This window comes from Haliotis rubra, unplaced genomic scaffold (assembly GCF_003918875.1).
Source record: "Haliotis rubra isolate DU_JTF1 unplaced genomic scaffold, ASM391887v1 Scf478, whole genome shotgun sequence".
In the NCBI taxonomy this organism is placed as follows: domain Eukaryota; kingdom Metazoa; phylum Mollusca; class Gastropoda; order Lepetellida; family Haliotidae; genus Haliotis; species Haliotis rubra.
In genome coordinates, this window is record NW_025767166.1 from 58,192 (window position 1) to 72,853 (window position 14,662).

Sequence of the window (14,662 nt, forward strand, 5' to 3'; positions counted from 1 at the left end):
CTTTTGGTATGACTCGGTCAGGGATCGAACCCGCGACCTTCCGCTCTCCGTGTGTCTGTGTGTGTGCGTGTGCGTGCGTGCGTGCGTGAGTGCGTGCGTGCGTGCGTGCGTGCGTGTGTGTGTGTGTGTTCTTGCATCAATCTTTCAGGTCAGTGACATATATCCTTAAAGTTCAACTCTTTCCTAATGGAAATGATAAGCTTATGTGGATGAACAACTTCTTTATTACAGTGAGAGCCACGGTGTTAGAACCTACACCGAAACGTCGCTCTAACTGCAATAAATTGGTCGTTTATCCATATATTCTTATCCTTTCTTACTGCTTCTAGAAGCCTCTCAAAGATGTTAGTTCAAAAGTCGCTGAATTGCACTTCTTGATTTGCCAAACAGTCATTCAAAGAGCTTTATACTAAAACACGGTGCCCTTTTCCAGCAGACAGTGTACCAAACTACAGACAAATGGAGCTCTGCTTGGTCTAAATCCCTCTCAAATAAGTTCTTTACAAGTGGCCTTTGTCGATAGGTGTCATGCCATCTGATTTCTCAGTAACCAATGAGAACGTGTGTTGTCGCATTGACAGACAAGATCAATCCAATAAGCTCCGCCTACTGCGAATGCTTTAGGAGTACGACACTTTAATCAATATTGAAACCCAACAGTCATGCTGTAATGGTTAGACACACAGTGTGTTAGAACTGTTGTTGATTAGCTTCTTGTCTGCTGTTCCAAGCATTGAACTTAATCTAAGGAAGAACAGCTGCAAACTATCGCCATGTTCTTACATATCTTCGTCGCCTTACAGCTTGGTCAGTTGGTACAAACTAATTCACTGTGTGTAAACGAAACTTTTAAAAAAGTACAACAGGTCTACATGACATCGCTTGGGAACACCGGAGCCAACTTTACCGCTGATTGTAGTGTCCAGTGTGAGTCCACAGAAAACTGTGTCGCATTTACATTCAATACAGTGAGTGGCGCGTGTGTCATGTACCGTGATATGACTGGAACATCTGCAGCCTGCATTACAGGAAATCTGTATAGGAGATCACGTACGTATAACACTTATCATTATCGAACCCCGACTATTAAAATGGACACTGTCCATCAGTGCGTCCGGTCATCTCCACGTCTGTTCACGTTTTCGATTCTGGATCAAACTTTAAAACCTTTAACTTTCTTTCACTTACACATATGCCTACCTTTCTGCCTTGTGATTGTTTGGGAAAATATTCTTCGGGTTCCAAGGAGAATTGCGATATAACTTGTGACCTCATTATCTGATAGAAATGTATAAAATCATGAATCACTTCATGTAAATCAATATATACCAAACATTCAAATCACAAGGTCTTTCTCGTTCACGAATACTGCCAATGGGTGTGGCAGGGGCTACATACCATTATAATAGTTGAAACATTGCGTCACAATAATGCAACACTTTATGTACAATTTGAAGTCTGATGGCCAAAGAGTTATCTTGTCATGGCTATTTGGCAAGATGTTTTGATATGATCGTCAGTAAAGGAGAAACGCAAAAAAGTGAAAGGAAGACAGAGAAATATTTTATTTAAATAATGAGACTTAACACTCCCTTTGTCTCAAAACAAACCTTCTCACCCTGAACATTTATGCACGGTCCGAAGAAATAGTCTACAGTTAAGCATCTGATTTGACCAACAGGTGGTAATTGCTCCCCAAAGACACAAATAAATCATCTTGCATATGTAAGTAACACATGGATATTTCACATAATTATCTGTTGATCACTGGATTGTCTGGTCCAGATTCGATTATTTACAGACCGCCGCCATGTAGCTGAATATTGCTGAGTGCAGCGTTAAACAAACAACATAATTATCTCTCAACGTTCTTGTGAAACATTTGCGGGCCTATGTGCTGTTTTGTTGTAGTGTTGTTTTTACTTCTTATATTTTATTTGTTTTTGGAGTTGGGGATGGCGCGTATTGCTATTTTTGTTTGTTTGGGGCTATTTTTAGTATATAATTGAGTACTTGATAACTTGGGCACTGAGCTTATTAGTTGTTGCATTCTCAAAAAGGTTTGCTTGCATATATATTTAAACATGTGTAAGTTTAGTTAAATCACCAGGATTATTAGATTCTAAGAACAGAATTCTAATCATATCACTGAACCGCTTGATTCGAAGCTTCGCCGAATGTTAAAGTACTGTCGGAAATGCTAGAAAAATGCTTTTTTGCCCATATATCTTTATAAAGGTGATAAATGTACTATGTTGTCAATATATCAACTCGCCTATAGTGTACCTAATTTTTATTTCAATCGATTTAACATTCCCATGCATTTAAAGGGCAGTTTACAGGAGAGAATGTGGTACCAAAACAACAACTTAAGATTCAACAGAAGTCTGAAATAGTCTTTAAATTTATGCAAATAATACAGGTGGTGTAAAAATATAATTAACGTTTTTTTTAAACAAATAAATGTTGAATGTTTGTGTTACTTTACTTAATTATCGTTTCTTTATTGGAGAAATATTAATATAAATGTTAAGTCTTGATAAATAAGTTTCCCGTCATGCATGCACATCTTTATCACAGCGTCCACTATGGCCAACTATTTGTAGTCGATTGTTGCAAAGGTTTATAAGTTTTATTGTGCTTGAAAAAGACAGAGGTAAACCTTTCATTAGTTTAAAAAGGGTTTATTACAGAACTTGTAGAGCTGTTGGTATGTCTTACCAACAAGTTTACAATATTGTAAACAAATCAGACAGGACAGGGACCGTCTCAAAAGCAAAACCGGGACGTACAACCATCCTTGACAACTTTGACAAGGGAGTACTTAGACGGGCGGTCTACAAACTTTAGAAGAAGAATAATATATATATTCAAAAGAAGCTACACCAGTGACTTCGTTAAATCTTTGGCCAATGTTCACAACTAGATTAAACTGACCGAATTACATCCATATTTTTGCAATGAAATATACTGTTGACATGCAAAACATTTATTAAAACGTTGCACATTTCTACAATCAATCGGTAAGATAACACATTGATAGGATTCTTTCCAATGTACAGTTATTCGTATGTGTAATTCAAAACAAACACACATACACACATACACAAATGATCCCTTACATAACCAATACGTATACAATGTACTATACATACACATATTCAACATTTTGAAGAAAACATCTATTGAGATGACCCCTCGGCCGAGCGTGTACTCAGGTGTCAATTTCACCTGTCGATACCGTGGATGCTGATGACGTAACACAGGCAGTTAATGTTTGTATCAAATAACGTCCCACTACCCCTTATTTTTCTAAGTTTTCGATATTTTCATCCGTAAAAACACATTATAGGGCATGTCTCAAAAATTATTCCCTCGGTCTACATTAGATAGATGTTTCTTAAAGTGATATTTGTTATTTAAGTAACTGTATGTAATACCTCTAAATTTTAAATATGTCAAAAAGCATTTTTCTAGCATTTCCGACAGTACTTTAGTTACACCTTTTCATGTAATTGTAACCAAAAGCTGTTTGAGGACAATGTGTTCGACAGCATTATGTTTCAAACAATGACTGACATAGTAAACATCACTAACGACCAACACAAGCTGTCTGTGTTTTAATAAAGTTAAGTAAATACGTGCACACACTGAAGAATAATACATTCGCGTGCAAACGCGGCTCCATAAATACTTATTAGGAAGACATATTTGTTTTATTATGAAATCGAACCGGTCTTTAGTATCCGCCTGATAATAGCTGTAAGGGAATTTGTATGTCTTGGACTACCCTCAAGGAATACACAGTTCCTGGACGTTTCACACCAGAATGGTTTGGAAACAAATGGCGTGCGGTTTTGTTTAAAGTGCTGGAATAGTTATTAAATATTTACAGCCGATTATATTGAGTGATCCATGACTTGCAGTTTTACCTTTTTCCAAAGACCGACGAACCTGTGAAGATCCGGGTTAGAACTGGTCTTCACAAACCGATCAGGTTGTAAGGGCGACTAACGGCATCGGATGGTCTGATTTGGTTGATGCATGTCAACGTATTCCAATGGCGTAGAACAACGCTCATGATGCCAGTCAATGAAGTATTTGGTCCAGATTGTATTATTTACGGGCTGCCGTCATATGGTTTAGCGTTACACAACAAACAAACAGAATGTCAATGAGGGCACACACGTGGCTTTGTCATCTGCCTGCACAACCTGTGAGATTTCTGAGCTGTCGTGAGGTCATATTTGTAGGCCCTGAGAGAGAAGCTTTAATAAATATTAACACCTAGTAGTCGTTTTGATTAGGGATCATCCTTGAACAGTGTCTTGGTCTTATGGTAATGACAATTATACTAGTCACAAAAGGAAATAAAACTAAATACTGGAGTTACTTATGTACACAAATACAGATGTAAACACAGTAACCATGAGTTGAAGTGAACACATAAGCTACATGCGTGCATGTGAATCTCGATAAACTATGTGGAGCACATGAATGTCGAAAACTGCTGTCGATTTGAGAAGATTGTTTTCTGTTTGATTGGGCAGACATGAAAAGGCAAATGAATATTGCCCAATGTCATGAGACTATATGGCCCGTAAGTAGGTCACGTCACTTCGCGAGACCTTAGTACTTCCGGTGACAAACAACATACCTTTTCATGGTTTCCATGGTCTCATGGTTGTCAGTTGACAGTAAGGAACCGATACTCCTTGCAGGAGTAACACATTTCCAATCTAACCATCACCAAATTAGCCAACTAGAACGACTGTCAATAGCAGTGACAGCCACGCATGGTTGTACACTTGGCCCGGTCTAGTAAAGTTATATTTGGCGGTCGTGCAGTTTTTCCGCTTGTCACCTGAAATCTGGTACCGGAAGTAAGCAGGACCCTGTCTCGCATATCGCTAGTTGGGAGGGGAAAGGGAACCAGCTTAGTACCGGAAGCAGCGCCTCGTGAGACTAACAGGCCCTGTTGGGATGGTCCGTTGGGGAATGTCAACGTTACTTGACTGCGCATTTCCAAACACCACTTTTGAGACATTATATCAGAACAATAAGGAACGTGCCACGTGCCGGACATCCACGTTTCACAACGCCTAGATATGACAGATGTATCTGTGTGACCCCTCTCCCTGAGCAAGTTCCAGGCTAAAGTGACCACAACTCAGGCCTTTCAAAGACTTCGGCGTATGTTTCATACAAGATCTCATTTTGTTCAAAATGGATTTTTCAACAGGCGCAATACCTATTAGAAGACTTTTCCGATACAAACATATTTATATATAGTCGTCGTAATTCAGAATTATCTCACTGGATTTCTATCGATCACTTGATTGTTTGGTTTGTTTACAGGCCGCGCATGGCAGGAGTACTGCTGCAAACAAATATTTTCCTTTTTAGCTAAATGTGTGAATGGCGAGTGCTACCAGTAAAGCAAGACGAGCCTTTACGTTTCTCGAACAAATGGTGTCGTCACTGGTTTCCAGTGATCCAGTCTTACAGTTTACACAACTATTTTTCTCTTAACATCAAACGGAATTTTGTTTCTGAGGATTGTCAAGACAGGGTATGACTTTGCACAAACGTTCTATATTCCTTAAATTTCTCAAATGTAACAGATCTCCGATGGCAGAGATTGGACAAATAATAATAATAATAATAGAGCATTTCTAACGCGCATATATCCATACTGAACTACTAGTATATATATTGCAGATTTCTTCATGCGCCTTTTCCACGTCAGCAGATATGCTCAAGGCGCAACAATGACAGATTAAAAGAGTCTCCGACATTTATACAGCAATATGTACACGTCCAAAAAAAGTTACTAATAATACATTGAAAACAGGTATGTTTTGAGTCCTGACTTGAATGTGGCAATACTATCAGAAACTTTCAGATTGTATGGGAGAGAATTCCACAAGGTTGGGGCTGCATATGAAAAAGTCCGGTTTCCAAAAGTTTTAAGCCTAAAGTTTGGCACAAACAGAAGCTCTTGACTAGATGATCGAAGGCAGCGTTTGTTTGAGTTAGGAGTAAGCAGGTCAATAGAGATATGAGGGAGACAGTCCGTGACGGGCCATGTAGGTCAAGCAGAGGATTTTGTAGTCGCTTCTTGCCTTGATGGGGAGCCAGTGAAACTGTTTAAGAACAGCTCTGATGTGGCCATGTTTGGGAATCCGACTGATAATACGTGCGGCCGTGTTCTGCACCTTCTGTCACTTATCCAATAGCCTCTGACTGATCCCAAACAGCAAGCTGTTGCAGTAGTCGGGACTTGAAATCACAAGCGCCCGGACTAAGGCATGGGCGGCTTCAGCTGTAAGGTATTGACGAATGTTGCTGATGGAGCGGAGATGAAAATACCAAGTCTTACAGATATTGTTCACCTGTGTTTCCATTGACAGTGATGTATCAAAGTATATGCCTAGATCTTTGACGGATGAGCTTATAGGAACAACTGCATTGGCGATGGTTACGCTCTTATAGCCTGTTTGGTTTAAAAGCGGACCGATGAATTGCAATGTAACTCGAAAACTAATAACATAAAAACCTCAATGAAACACTGATCATAATCAAAACATCAGACCAACTCTGCCATTTGTTTGCAGAATTTATGTCCTAAAATTAAAAAAAGTTGTTTCAACAAACTATCATTAAAATATTGACACAGTTCCCTGTTTGTTAAGAGGGAGGAGTGCAGAGAAAGGGACAGCCAGGTGTTAGAGAAGCACGTGCCCAAGTGCCGACAAAGTTATTGATTCATTAACCCTTGTGCAGTTTGTGAGTTCTTGAAGTGACTGACTTAGATTTTGCAGTGGTATTTTCTTGAGGAGTTGGGTGTCATCTGCGTATCAAGTATGCTCAAAGCGCTACACTTTACAAAGAGTTCAGCACAGTTGGAACGACATCAGGAATACGTGAGTTTTCAGTTTTGATCGGAAGCTAGAGAAGTCACTGGTGTTCCGGAGAGAGAGGGGAAGATCATTCCAGGCTGTTGAAGCTGCGTAGGTGAATGATCTGCTGCCGTAGCGAACACTGTTTACTCTAGGAACAAGCAAAAGGTTTTTGTCCTGAGAACGAAGGGACCTAGCTGGTTTATATGGCATAAGAAGATTGGAGAGATAAGCAGGAGCGCATCCAGACAGGCAGCGGTAGGTGAGACAGAGGAGTTTGAAGCGGATCCGGTTCTCGACTGGAAGCCAATGAAGAGATTGAAGAATGCATTGGAGAGATATGGTCGAACTTCTTCGATCTAGTCACGACAGGTGCAGCAGCATTTGTGATTTGCTTGCACCGGCTAGGAGGGAGTTACAGTAGTCCAGGCGGGTCATTACGTGGCATAAGGTGAGAGTTTTTGCTGAATCTTTAGTGAGGTATTGCCTAATGGGACTGATATTACGTAGAGCTGCAAAACAGATCCTAGAGAGATCTGATATGTGATCATCCAAAGACAGGTCGGAGTCAAGGATGACACCAAGATCTCTTACTTTCTGTGAGAATGGAATACTTTCTCCATCACAATCAAGAGCATTCAATGAGCACCTAGAGCAACGTTTTGCAGGACCCAGTTGAATGCACTCTGTCTTTGAACTGTTCAATTTCAACATGTTGTCAAACATCCAGCTCTTGGTTTCCTCACACACTGTTGAAGGTCGTTCAAGGCGGGTGTTGCTTGATCCATGGTGGTGGGTAAGAAGACTTTGTGCATTTGGGAATCATCAGCAAATTGATGGCGATCAACAAGATCTTTGATGTAAAGACTGAACAAGACCGGACCTCAGACCGATCCTTGTGGGACACCACAAAATAGATGAGCTGGATTAGAGTAATGATCCTCTATCAGTACTTGCTGGTGTCAGGAGGACAGATAAGACTTGAACCAGCATAGAGCTGTTCCATCAATGTAGAAGTCTGACTGTAGCCGTTTGAGAAGTTGAGAATGGGCGCATTGTGCTCAGGTTCCAACAAAGAATACACGATGCTGTATAGCATTCCCAGAAATTATTGAGAAAGATGTTTCGGCAAATATCTAATACATGTATATAAACTATAGAAGATATGCTTAAAGGTCACATGCAACCAAAAAAATCAAACATAATTAAAACACAATTATCACTTATTCGTGACATATAATATACATTGCTGGTTATGAAAAAAACATATAAACAAAATTATAAGCGTACAATCGCAAATCAAAAGTGCAATATTGTGTACTTCGGTTTACTTCCCAAGAAACGAAGCAGCCGGGATACCGAACCCAGTCAGAGCGGGTGGGTGTGCACTCAAGTGTAACGGCTGGTTCATTTGCAGATGCCCTCACGGCTTATTGTGTGTGTATATGTAGAGATGTTGGGTTTTGTAAATACATGCTCATTTTTTGTGTATAACATTTTGCAATCAACAGACATCATAACATGTCATGTGTTCAAGTATCACACCTGCCTGTCTGTGTAATTACATAATGTGACAGAGACCGAACTCGGGCCATAAATCAATGCATTATGTTTATGGTGTATAGCCTGATTGATGTTAAGTTCAAATTGCATGTGGTCAGTGATAGCAGCTGTGTATTGAATATTGTCATTAGCAGACAGGCAGGCAGACACACAGCTGTCAATAAAACAAGACATTGAGTTTTGTCTGTGACAACGACATATCTATATCACAGTTAGAAATTCTGTCAACGCTAAATAATGACATTGCTTTTAAGTATCAAACTGAGAAGGTGACTCGGTAAGAAGAACGTGTGGTGAAATTATATCAACAGTTTATTTACTGTCATAACATATAAAAAGCTCGCGCCTGTGAGATATCAACAAAACATTAGAAAAATAGCTCACACCAAAGCCTTCACCGAGTATTCACCGGACAACCCGCTTCCCAGTTGCGCGAACCAATTTCACTGCGCACGTGCTATGAGCGCAGCCCAGCTGTTGAAACCCGTTTTCCCCAGAAAAGTCTGGGGAAAATTAGTGAAACGTTTGAACTCCGATTTCGCGCGTTTTTTTCATCGCGTTATTTTTCAACTTTATAAGTTGAATTTGCATTTTTGACGATTTGTTTCGGTAAGTCCATACCGAAAGGTATCAGAATCTGCAAAGTTTTACGTTGCATGTGACCTTTAAATGAATATGTTGTGATATGATTCTCTTACAGTCTAAGTGCCTTTTCAGTACTTTCTGAGATCTCCTTGCTATGCAATACACGACTGAAGGCGGCTAGGTACACTACAGATCAAAGTTTGTTGGAAACCGTGTGACAGCGTATCACAATATTCGACCACTTGTTTCTTCATATCCTCAATATTTCTAAGTTCATTTTGGTTTATTCTGTCCTTCATAAGTCCATACATATTCTAAATAAGGTTAAGATCTGAGCTGTAGCTGGACCAGTCTAAAACCTGAACATTTTCGTCTGACAACCACTGTTTTGTGTGCAGTGTTCTTTGGGTCGTTATCATGCTGGAAAATCCAATTTTATTCATACAGTGTTCGGGCCGTTGGAAGGAGGCGATCATTTCAGATGTCAACATATCGTTCCTTCGTCAAATTTCCAGTGAAACTACACAACGGCGTCACTCCACGTGATATCACACCCCACATGGGAAATTTCGGGCTGCTTGGGGCATTCGTAGATATGTATCTTTTGTCCACATTTTCACACAGTTAGAAAAAAGCCAGACAGAACTTTCACCAGAAAAGAAAACATTATCCCAATTACTTTGAACCTCTTTCGTCCATTTTTCGTCAATGGTGAGGGGATTCCGCGCTTTTTCACACAGTTAACTTATTCGTGTCTAAGGGTTTCATTACATACCTGAGGGCTTCCTCTATTAATCATCTTATTTCTGATATTCTCAACGCTTTTCAATTTTCCCCTATTCACAATCTGACCAAGTCACCGGCAATCCATAGTACTGACCTTCCTTGGCATCCCTGCCCCTGTCCTGTGCTGAATCACAACTCCTGACTGAATATTCCTCAAAGTTCTGTATACTGTAGACGGAGGAATGTCACGTCTACCAGTTATGTCTTTTGCATTAGTCACACCCCTTTCAAAATCATCTAGAACTAGCTTTCTTTTCTCTTCTGCTGTCAAATCTGCCATGTCAACAAAGGAAGCCGTCTGCTACACCAGGGGAGATAACTCTTGATGTAGTATGGTTCATTCCTAAGCCTACATGAGTTGTCTCCCATATTGAGTAACTTACTACATAATATAACACCTATTTTAAAATTCTATTATCAGTATTAGGAAACAAAGATTTTCTCAATATGAATATGATCCCGATACTCGACTTATAATAAACTAAACAAGCACAAAACCATGTCCAACAGTCCCATTATTACAGTGGGAACATGTCCCACAAATTCTGTTACAGAGCTCACTGAAAACATATTGTTCCATCCACAGTCGACCTCTGGTCAGCTCCACATCTGGCCATGTCTCAGTCCCACCAGTCCATTGCCTTTCGATAGCTGTGCTGCTGATAGACATAATGTAAGTTTGAAATATGTTCCATGTCACCAAGCTATTGAGTGGAGGTTACTCCTCTTCTCCCCACGTTGCAGCGGTGTAGCATTGGACATTGATATATATCCATTCATGTTTTAAAAAAGGTGAAGCTGCACTTTTTTTGCATTCCTTGCAATAGTCCAATAACAATCAAACACATTCTGCATGAATGTGTTGATTTTGCTCTGATAAGACAACGTTTTGTCTGGTAACGTTCATGCCTGAACTTCTGACAACAGTTTCCTACCACTTAATTTTACCATATTTAAAAGAAATCAAACTGCATGATACAATTTAGAACTTTATCTCAACAATCAGCTTTCAACATTAATTTCAGTGGTTTCAACATTCTGCATGAATGTGTTGATTTTGCTCTGATAAGACAACGTTTTGTCTGGTAACGTTCATGCCTGAACTTCTGACAACAGTTTCCAACCACTTAATTTTAGCATATTTAAAAGAAAACAAACTGTATGATAAAATTTAGAACTGTATCTCAACAATCAGCTTTCAACATTAACTTCAGTGGTTTTCAACATCATTCTTATTATACTTAATATACTGTAGCACAAAATACATATCTCGCCATGAACAGCTGAAACATACTGCCGAGTGTCGTTAAGTACTTTTTACTCACTCACTCTCTCGATTTGTTGTCGTACGGATAGCTACTAGTCCTGGGTGAGCATTATATTGCAAGGTCGTGGTTGTTGCTGTTGCTATCGATACTGAAATCATGGACGGTGCTCTAGGACACATTCGATACCGCCCGATGACGTCGTTCTCTGGTGCTGTAGTCATGGGATAACGTCTAAGCTGCTTGCAAAGTATGACCCTACTTTCTAGGCCTATACAGGAAGGTTCACTTGTGCATGAATTTTCCATGGTGTGGCACCTGTGTTTCTCACGTAGTGCTACACTCGCTGTTGTTAAGTTGGGGTTAGAGTTAAGGAATAAAGTCGATGCCGCTCTTTGATGATTCTGACCTGTGAAGGTCCGGGTTAGAATATTGATCTTCAGTATCCCATGCTTGTCGTAAGAGGCGACTAACGGGATCAGGTGGTCAGGCTCACTGACTTGGTTGACACGTCATCTGTTCCCAATTGCGCAGATCGATGCTCATGCTGTTGATCACTGGATTGTCTGGTACAGACTCGATTATTTACAGACCGCCGCCATATAGCTGGAATATTGCTGAGTGTGGCGTAAACTAAACTCACTCACTCACTCACTTTGATGATTCCAGCCCCAACCTTGTTCATTTGACGCCACATATTCATGATTATAAAATCAGATTATATTTTTCAATTATTCGGGAATTATTAATTATTTTGCAATTTGTTTAATTTATTTAGCGTGTAGTGGGGGAAAAAGCGTGCTTTCCCGGGCAGCCTTTTAAACACGTTTGTGTATATCGGCCGTGGATTACAACGTGCATTATAAATATTTATTTGCAGAAATGGCTTCAGCGCCAAATGCCTACAACGTTCGACTTGTTCCGGGTCCAGCATCTGGTCGTCTTGAGATTTACTACCAGTCAGCATGGGGAACAGTCTGTGACGACGGTTTTACTGCTACAAACGCCGGAGTCGTCTGTAGGCAACTGGGATTGCCTTCGTAAGTGTTGCGGGCCACCCACATGATAATCTGTCATAACGTATGTATTAATGTTAACCTGTATCTGGTACACGTATCTATTTCAAAGGAGTTGTCCGTTGCCATAGTAGGAGTAATAGACCACCCAGCATGATAATCTGTCATAAAAGGTTCATTAATATTGACCTGTATCTAATACCCATATGTATTGCTGCATCACATACACAGGCAGTATGTCCACTTTGGCATATTCTTCTCAGAATGAACAATTGTGACTAAATAGTCATATTTAGAAACTTATGTAATGAACTACTGGGCCCGTAAGGCGCTACTTCCAGTAATCGATTCCCGGTGACATGCATGTGTTCAAGAACAAGTTCTGGTTCCAAATTGCGCGACCGCAAAATATATACGCTTAGCTGCACAGCTGTTGACAGATATGCACGTGCTATTCATGCAACATAGTCCTAGTGGTTTTGTAGCCTGTTGCATGTCATGGTTTTCTGAGTCAGACAGCGTGCCCAGTATGATAAGCCAGGATATGCCCCTTTGTAACAGTGCTATCGCCATTACCGTAAAACGTTGTTTGTCACCGGAAGTACTAAAGTCTCGCAAAGTACCGTGACCTACTTTCGAGTCGTTAACGTTTTGCAGATCGGACCAGAGGGTACTTTAGAGTGATACATAAACAGACAATTCACTACTAGTGTTATTTTAGTATGGAAACCGTGTCTTTGTTAATCGAAATTTACAAACTGTACACAACCGACACTTCCATTACTGAATAAAATCACTTGTTCCTGAATGTTTCAGTTTGGCAAAGGAGTAGACAAGAGTTGTGAGAAATTGTTCCTATGCACAATGCACAATATATATATTGATGTGACATAGAATATTCTTTGGATGAGAAATAGGTTCAATACTCATGAACATTTATGACCTGTTTACGGTAACAACAATTATCTTTCACTCTGTGACATCAGACAACTTTACTCGCTCCATGCAAGGATCTCCCTTGCTAAGTTTAACGCAGGGGAATATGCTGAATTACTATATAGTCGTTACTGTCTCTTGTCGGTGAAATGCCAGTGTCTCCTGTCTGTATCTGGACACGGAAGTTGAATAAATAAATCAATTTGCTCTTTGTGATAATCAAGCTTAATCGGAATATAATTCTTCCCAGACTTTTACATGGGCGTTTCCACGGAACAGTGTTGTCCTTCAATCACTCTCAGAAGGATGTTTAATATGTTTAGGCGACTAGAGGGAGATTTTCACCCCTTTGCGTGTGGTAGGTTTGCTTTTCTCAATTCGTGGCAAGATATATGCATGCTGAAAGCGCTTACGGATGTAAAAAAGATCGTTATCGGTTATTTATGAAATTGATTACTTGCATCATATTTCCCTCTGTAAAGTTGTTAAGATGGGAACTGATCGTTTAAATCTATTTGGTATCTGTTTGCCAGCGCTGGTGACATTGTAACAACCCTTTCTAATGAATGTATGCGTTGTCTGCAACTCCAAATCATATTCTTAAAAAATGCATAATAGAAGCTCCATGTGTAAACGATAAAAACCATCAATAAATATGATGTAAACTCTATACTCTCAACAAAGGTTTTCCAGATCGTCCGCCAGACACATCATAACAACACCAGACACTCTATTTTCAGTCCTTGACATTTAATCGTCTTTGAGTAGCCTAGTGGTTAAAGCGTTGGCTCGTCACGCCGAAGACCCGGGTTCGATTCCCCACATGGACACAATGTGTTAAGCCCATTTCTGGTGTCCCCCGCCGTGATATTGCTGGAATATTGCTAAAAGCGGCGTACAAATAAACTCAGTCAGTCAGTCCTACATGAGGGCAATGTGTGGAGCCCATTTCTGGTTTCTTCGCCGTCATATTGATGACCAAACCATATTAACAACATCTTAACATATTTCCAGAGACAATGCGGCGTTCCAGAGTGCAGCTACCTATGGTCAAGGGACGGGCACTATACTACTGGATAATGTACGGTGTACTGGGGACGAGGTATATCTGTCCCAGTGTTGTCACAACGGCTGGACAAGTCATAACTGTAACCACGGAGAAGATGTCGGCGTGGACTGTCAGTAACATCAGATCTACGCAGCATCACTGTGGTGTTGGTCGCAGTAGTTGGGACTTCTGACGCGGTCTTCATCGACTTTGTATACACGACTATATTTCGTTTAGACATCAGTTAAGGTTCCCGTCACAGTGTAACGTGGTAAAGACGTATGCCTCATGTTGAGGTATAAAACATGTCATGGTGACTTCATTTACTTATTAACATGTTGGTTGTCACGGTAAAGTGAGGTTAGAAATGATTCGTTTTGTTGTTTCCTATTGTCAGTACATTTGTCCATACATGTGTCCATGTACAGTAAACTGTCCCTTTAAATCATTCGTATGTTTTCTACAAACATCATTAATTCATAACGTAAATTCTGTTACAAATGTGATGTCTCTATGCCATATTGATTTTAATAAATGTACATAAGTGTATCAAATTTTTTA

The 14,662-nt window shown here is 40.0% G+C and overlaps 1 protein-coding gene across 1 annotated transcript; it reads left to right on the forward strand.

Annotated features, from left to right (window-relative positions):
- The first annotated feature begins 653 nt into the window (after positions 1-653).
- Positions 654-14,290, forward strand: LOC124290943 (putative DMBT1-like protein). The gene is made up of 3 exons (XM_046727789.1): positions 654-1,050; positions 11,982-12,141; positions 14,068-14,290. The coding sequence occupies exons 1-3, from the start codon at positions 774-776 to the stop codon at positions 14,237-14,239; spliced, it is 609 nt and encodes a 202-aa protein (XP_046583745.1). The 5' UTR covers positions 654-773; the 3' UTR covers positions 14,240-14,290.
- Positions 14,291-14,662: the final 372 nt, after the last annotated feature.

Coding starts and splice junctions, on each gene's coding strand:
- LOC124290943 (XM_046727789.1), top strand. CDS start 774: ATGTTCTTACATATCTTCGTCGCCTTACAGCTTGGTCAGTTGGTACAA. Junction 1,051..11,981: donor AAATCTGTATAGGAGATCAC/GTACGTATAACA, acceptor ATTTATTTGCAG/AAATGGCTTCAGCGCCAAAT. Junction 12,142..14,067: donor AGGCAACTGGGATTGCCTTC/GTAAGTGTTGCG, acceptor ACATATTTCCAG/AGACAATGCGGCGTTCCAGA.